A 6,466-nucleotide genomic window follows, 5' to 3' on the forward strand; every position below is an offset into this window, starting at 1 on the left:
GGGCCATACTCTTTTCTTTAAATCTGTGTCCAATAAGGTGCCTAACACATTTTGAACTTGTACTTACGTCACTTTGTAATTGTGAGCTTGAACAACATATTCTCTACAATCTTGAACACTCACATGCACACATACTCTAAGTGGTGGTATGTCTTCCTTGATGGTTAGCTTGTTCTCATTGCTCATGTATGAAGTCACACATGATGATTGCTCCTTGATATCAAAAAAAAAAAAAGATAGTTGGTTTATGGAGCATGGCTAGGCTATTCCCAAAGTAAACAGGCCTCGGTCGTGACGAACGATTTGAGGATTAGGAAGAAACGGGAATGGTTTGGTCACCCCGGTGGATTGTGAAACTATTGACTCAAGTAGATGTGCTCTTTGGGATGTCCTTGTCACATCTAGTACCCTAAAGTCATCTGACTTGGGAGTTGCTAGCATAATACTCGTTACATGGGTAATAGTTTTCTTGAGCAAAAATGTTACTTTGTGTGAAAGGCCAAAAGAAAAATTCAAAATCATGCCCACACGGTGTTATAAGGGGTAATAAAGTTTATGTACTTAACTGTGTTTCGTATGTGAGCTTTGCTTTTCCTGTTTCCACAAATAGTACACACCCCATCTTGAGATATGTTCACTCTACACCATAAGCGGTATAGAATACTCGCTCATCCTCTATTTTACCTTGTGGTTGTTCGGAATATCTTCACTCGTGTAAACTCATCTTGTTGCACTCTTATTTCTAGTTCAGTGGTGTTGCTCTTGTTGGAAAAGCTATGCAAATTCAGTCTATTATTGCTCGTGGATACAGCCCAACATCATTGTGTTTTTGCATAGCATGTTTGCCTCACTCATATCATATTCAATTAAGAGGGAGTTTCAGGACTTGGTGACTTTGCCGCATTCTTTTGCTTCCCTTTGCATTCTTGTCGTTATACTTGTGGGTTTCTGGTCTCTGGGTCTCTTTGTCCTACTTCAAACTTTAAAAAAAAAAAAAAAAAAAAAGTTATATTTTTTTTTTCTTTTTCACGGTTTGGTTAAAGTGTGTTAGCTAGGTTAATTTTTCTCCCACAATTTCTCCCTTCCCTCTCGAGGCTGCCCTCTCTCTCTCCTTCCTCTCCCCATGGCTCGCCTCAAGCACACCGTTCGGCGCCCCAAAGCTCCGGCCACCGCCTCGTCTCCATCCCCGCCTCCGGCCACTCGTCCTTCTCGACGTTCCAATCGCCTCCACCGTCCTCGGGATTCTGGCCCTCCTACCTCCGTTGCGCATCCTCAAGCCTTGCCGGATTCGCCATCTCAGTCTCCGGCCCCCGCTCCATCGTCGCCTTCTGGGTCCAAGCACTCCTCAGCCGCCGCTGCACTTTCCGCTTCCGCTGCTTATGAGCCTGCCCCTGCCTCTCCTTCACCAGCTCCCACATCGCAACGCCGCTCACCTAGTCCTCTCTTGTCAACTCCGCCATCCAAGAGGCCTCGATCTTCGGGCTGCTCTGCCCCGTCTTCTTCCCGGCCGACCAAACCTCCGAAAACCCGTAAGGATTCTCGATTTGTGACGCATACTCAACGGGGTTGATTATGAAAAATATACTTTCTTGCATCCTGTGGTTTATGAAAAGCATTTTAATGTGGCTGAATTGGGTTCCTTATTTGCTGAAACTGTGCGAATTTTTCGATGGAACTCTGTCTTGGATGTGTTGCCTACTCCTAACCTTACTGTGGTTAGAGAGTTCTATGCCTGTTGTTCTCCCAATATGCCTGCGCAGGTTGATTTACTTAATGTTGCTACTCTGATTGGATGCAATGTGGATATTCGTGATGTCTCAGTCCCTTTCACTCCAACCACCATCCGCGACACATTGGGTCTCCTTGCCCCTGTTTCCTAGATGTCTAAGATTGATCAGGAGCTTGCAGCTTTGTCCATTGATACTGTTGTGGCTGCTCTTTATGAGGATCGTCCAAATGCCACTCTTATGGAGCTTTCAACTGGTGCTCTTAGTGAGTTCTATCGATTGTTAGGACATTTGGTTCGTACTCTGCTCTATCCTTCCGCTCAAAGCAGCAAGCTTACCTTGGAGGAAGCTCGTCTCATCTATGTCCTCAATGCCAAGGGTCCCTATCTCCCTCCAGAGCACTACATGTATACAGCTATCCGGAAAGCTGCTGTTGAGGGTCGTCATCACAAAAAGGCAGCCTTAGTTTTTCCCTCTGTGATCATTGCTGTCTGTAAAGCCAAGGGAGTTGTATTTGAGGACTCTGATGAAATGGCCCCTCCTTTGAAAGTTTTCTCCCGGAGCTCTCTCCTTCGTAGCTCTAGTCAAAGCAAGACCAAGGGTATCTCTGTTGATAGATGTCTCGGACCTTGCTTGACCATTTCACGGTGGTGAACCGCAAGTTGGATCAGCTTCACACTGATGTGGGTGCTCTTCTTCAGCGAGTGGATCACCTTGAGGGGGAGCTTCACTCTCTTCGCGACGCTATTGCCGTTTTTTCATGTGCTTTGGCATAAATAATCCAAAAAGGGGGAGAAGAAGCCTTATTTTGACTTAGATGGTTTAGCCTTATTTTGACTTTGATGGCCTGGGCTAATGTGGTTATGTGCTCTCTATCATGCTTTAAGCTAGTAGTTGACTTTGAACTAATGTTACAATGGATCTCTTAAATTGCTAGTTTTTTTGTTTATTACTATCATGATTGTTTCACAAGGTGTGTGTGGTTAAGTGTTTCAGGTTTGATGACTTCTTCGAGTGATTTTTCTCAAGTGCTTGTTGAGGGGGAGTTTCATGTGATAGAATAGTTTTGTATAGGAATGCCAAAGGGGGAGATTGTAGGTACAACTTTTGTACATGTCGTATTGGCATTCCCATACAAAGAGTCCCTTTACTGATTTCGGAGAATCAGGTATACATGCATTTGCATCTGCAGTCAGTTTTATGTGGAGTCAGTTTTTAGGAAGTTGGGTTTGGATTTTATGGAATTACATTCTTAAAAGATTTTCTCTAATAAATAAAAGGGTAGTTTTTACGTCGTAGGTGTTCTAGGATTTTGTGGATATCTTGGATTAAAAGCTCTTTCCTAATAGAAGTCTAATTAGGGTTGTCTCTGGTTTGTTTGAGTGGTTGCCACTGGTTGAATATATATTGCAGAAATATACTCGGCTAAGGTGTGTATTCAGAAACGCAAGAATTGGTGATAGGGTCTTGCATGCTTGTTTGAGTTTGTGTCTTCACAAAGAGTAAAAACACTTGGTCCATGTATAAGTGTTTGTAATCATAAGTTTCATATGCATAATACTCTCTCGAGATCAGTAGAGAGACTGTGAAGAAAGAAGAACAAGATTTGAAGATCATTTAAGTGAAGGAGTTCTAGAAGGAAGACAAACTTAGAGTTAGCTTTTGTCTAATTCTTATAGTCGAGCAAGTGCTATAAAAGTTTGTATAAGAACATATCCTTTTGAATAAGATGATTATTATTTTAGGTTCTCAAGAGTAAGAACCCCGCAGTGTTTTTAATCTCATATTTGAGGTTTTCACTGCGTAACCAAAATCTGGTGTTTGGTTAGTTATTTCTGATTTATGCCCAATAGGGATTGATCCATATACTGCAATCCCCATTTCCCAGAAAACGTTTTCTGTCATTGTATTTCATGTTGGATTCTTTAATTTTCGGAATCATATTCATATTCCTCTTGTATATCAAGTGGTTTGGCTCCATCATTTCTGGCAATAGATAGTAAGACCTTATGTCTGGCAACTCACTACTCTATCCCTCTTTGGCAAGTCGGCAAAGTTACTACAGTTTTTACAACTTGCGAGGAGGGTATCTCTTGGGTCTATTTGTTATTGTGAAATGTGTTTGACCACCCTTGGGCAGTTGTGAACGTAGGAGAAAAATATGCGTTTTCATGAGTGTTCGATCAGTACTTGGTGCTCGTATTGTTCATGTTGTCATTGCAATATTGAAATTGACAGATGGACGTAAACAAAAGCTTTATATAAATCAATCCATCTTCATGTCTTCGGGACGACTAAATGCCAAAGAAGTAGGGACGACGTTCAGCCAAAAGGATTGGTTGGACTTTCCCTCACTTTATTAAAGTTTTTCTTTTTATCAAAGAGAGAAAAAGCAATAGAATTCATTTTCAGTGCATTATCAGAATCAAACAAGAGAAAATTATAATTCTAATTAAGATCCAACAAGTAGAGGTACAACGACATATGCATCGAAATATGTAAGAGGTACAATAAAATATCTCAAAAACAACGACAGCCACACTCAAAGAAAGTGACAAACACATGCAATTGTGAATAATTTGCTAGCTACTAAACTTCACTTATGCCAGTGAATCCGAATGTTGTTTGCCGCGTTCCACGAGGTGAGAGTCAAAACGATAATACCTATCCCGAAAGCCAAAATTCTCCAAGGGTTAGAAAATTTTTCACTCTTGAGTAAAGCCAACCATGTAAACCATTTCGATCTGTAACAATCATTCACTTTTTCGCACAGCTCTACATAGTAGAACTTCTCGTGCGGGATGTCCTTGTAAAGATTGCTGAAGAACTTACAACCATCTTCATCACTCATCCAGTTACCAATTACTTTTTCCTTGCAAAGTAATTCCATATCCTCATTTGAAGAGATGAGATTATCCATAAAGATGGCATAAGACGTTATCTCATTTGAATAACCATGGTAGCATTGCTCAATTGCAATGAGGTTCCTGAATAATGTTTCCGATGACATTCCAACGTTTAGCTGTGGAATCTCAAGAATCCCATTCCTGAACCACCCACCCTTGTTGAATCGAATGTCCATTATGCTCTCCCTTTCGACTTTTTCGAATTTAATGTCTGCCTTTGACAGTGCGGTTGCGGTACGAATTTGATGTTGATCTGGGTCTTCATGGACAGCTTTATTGCCTCTCTTGTCTTTGTTCCTAGTGTGCACTTGATGTTCTTCAGGGCTGGATGTACCTTCTTTATCAGTTGCTTTATGCGCTCTCTCTTCTATGGTCGTTAATGGAATAACTATGGAAGCTCTTACCAGATCAAGTATGTGCAGAACATGAGCATCACAATGACAGTTGTTTTTCTTGAGATGCGTTTTATAGGTTGCGCAACTATGCTTCAGTGAGGGTAGTATGCTGAGCGCTTTCAGGATGAGAATAGAGAGGGAAGCTTCACCAGGGTTTATATCTAGGGTATGGCCATGCGAACTGTGGATAATATGGCCATACAAAATGTGGATAACAAACCAAGGTAGTTGATTCTCTAGGAGCAAAATGTCGTGGCATAGGAAATGAAACATACAGTCCATATTGAACACCGGGTCATCAAAGGCCCTGAGTTTCGGATCGTTAGACTTCCGAAACAGTTGAACTAGGAAGCAACCATCAACTATCATCATCTCAATGAAGTCTTTGGAAGAAATATGATCAAGTGGTTCTGCATAAAAATTGCGGGCTTGTTCCTCAAAGGCACCTTCATTCTTTTGATCTGAGAGCTCAATAACTTTTGCAGTGAACTCTTCCAAAGTAATATTCTTCATATCTGCGAGAATTTCATTCAAATAGCTGTTTTTCACTCGTTCCATGAGTTGGAAATCTTCCTCACATTTTCCTTCTTTGCCTCCATTACCGTCCTCGTTTCCTCGCTTTTGTCGATAATGATGGAAGGGTCCAATAGAAACAACGTCAGGTGTATATGCTTCTGGGTTTTGTCTCCGGAGCACGTTAGGAACTCTGAAGATGCATTTCTTGCATTTCTTGCGGTCATCGATAACATCAATAACTGTATGATCTCTACCACTTTTACGATTTGCAGACATGAGTGCTATATATGATCAATCCCCACCGAATCAGTTGGATCTCCTGAAACAAGTTGCAATTAATGGAGCATATATTCGAATAACGTAGAAATGAAAACTAAATGAATAAAATACAAACCGCATGTAATGAGTATATATACACCATATCAATCTAGCTAGCGATGAAAAAAGAAAACATTACTATATACTATACCTAGCCGCCGCGGGGGGGAGGGAAGAGAATTTTGCAGTAGATCAATGGTGACAAGGGGAATCTATAGAAATTGATTGAGTTTTGGTTTGGGTTAGTGTGGTTTTTGCAGCAAAACCAGTTCCTTTTAAAACAGATGGATGGATCTGGAAATTCTAGACTGATATGGGGAAATTTGTTGCAAGTATTTGTCGTTTAGGTAGGCACTGAATAATTAAAGTTGATCAATACTTGCAATTGCGGAGACCTCGTAAATCGTGACTCAGAGTCGAGTTAATTAGTCTTCCATGACTGGTAGCTACACCAAATATCGTACTACCACATGAATGACAGTAAATTGTGATCGCCGTCAAATTAATGCTATCCTCTGTAATCCAGTTCAAAGTCTCAGACTGGCGTGACTTGCTCATTATTAAAATTTTTAGGAAATTAAATTTTCTTATTTTAGTGGGCTTG

The 6,466-nt window shown here is 40.9% G+C and overlaps 1 protein-coding gene across 1 annotated transcript; it reads right to left on the reverse strand.

Annotated features, from left to right (window-relative positions):
* Positions 1-4,143: 4,143 nt before the first annotated feature.
* Positions 4,144-6,220, reverse strand: LOC112198404 (UPF0481 protein At3g47200). The gene is made up of 2 exons (XM_024339517.2): positions 6,014-6,220; positions 4,144-5,863 (listed from the first exon to the last, which is right to left on the reverse strand). Exon 2 carries the CDS (start codon positions 5,818-5,820, stop codon positions 4,324-4,326), a length of 1,497 nt encoding a protein of 498 aa, XP_024195285.1. The 5' UTR covers positions 5,821-5,863; positions 6,014-6,220; the 3' UTR covers positions 4,144-4,323.
* Positions 6,221-6,466: the final 246 nt, after the last annotated feature.

The sequence above is a fragment of the Rosa chinensis genome, chromosome 4, assembly GCF_002994745.2.
Source record: "Rosa chinensis cultivar Old Blush chromosome 4, RchiOBHm-V2, whole genome shotgun sequence".
Classification (NCBI taxonomy): domain Eukaryota; kingdom Viridiplantae; phylum Streptophyta; class Magnoliopsida; order Rosales; family Rosaceae; genus Rosa; species Rosa chinensis.

Bases quoted from the DNA above. Each gene is read 5' to 3' on its own strand.
- LOC112198404 (XM_024339517.2), bottom strand. From the start codon at position 5,820: ATGTCTGCAAATCGTAAAAGTGGTAGAGATCATACAGTTATTGATGTT.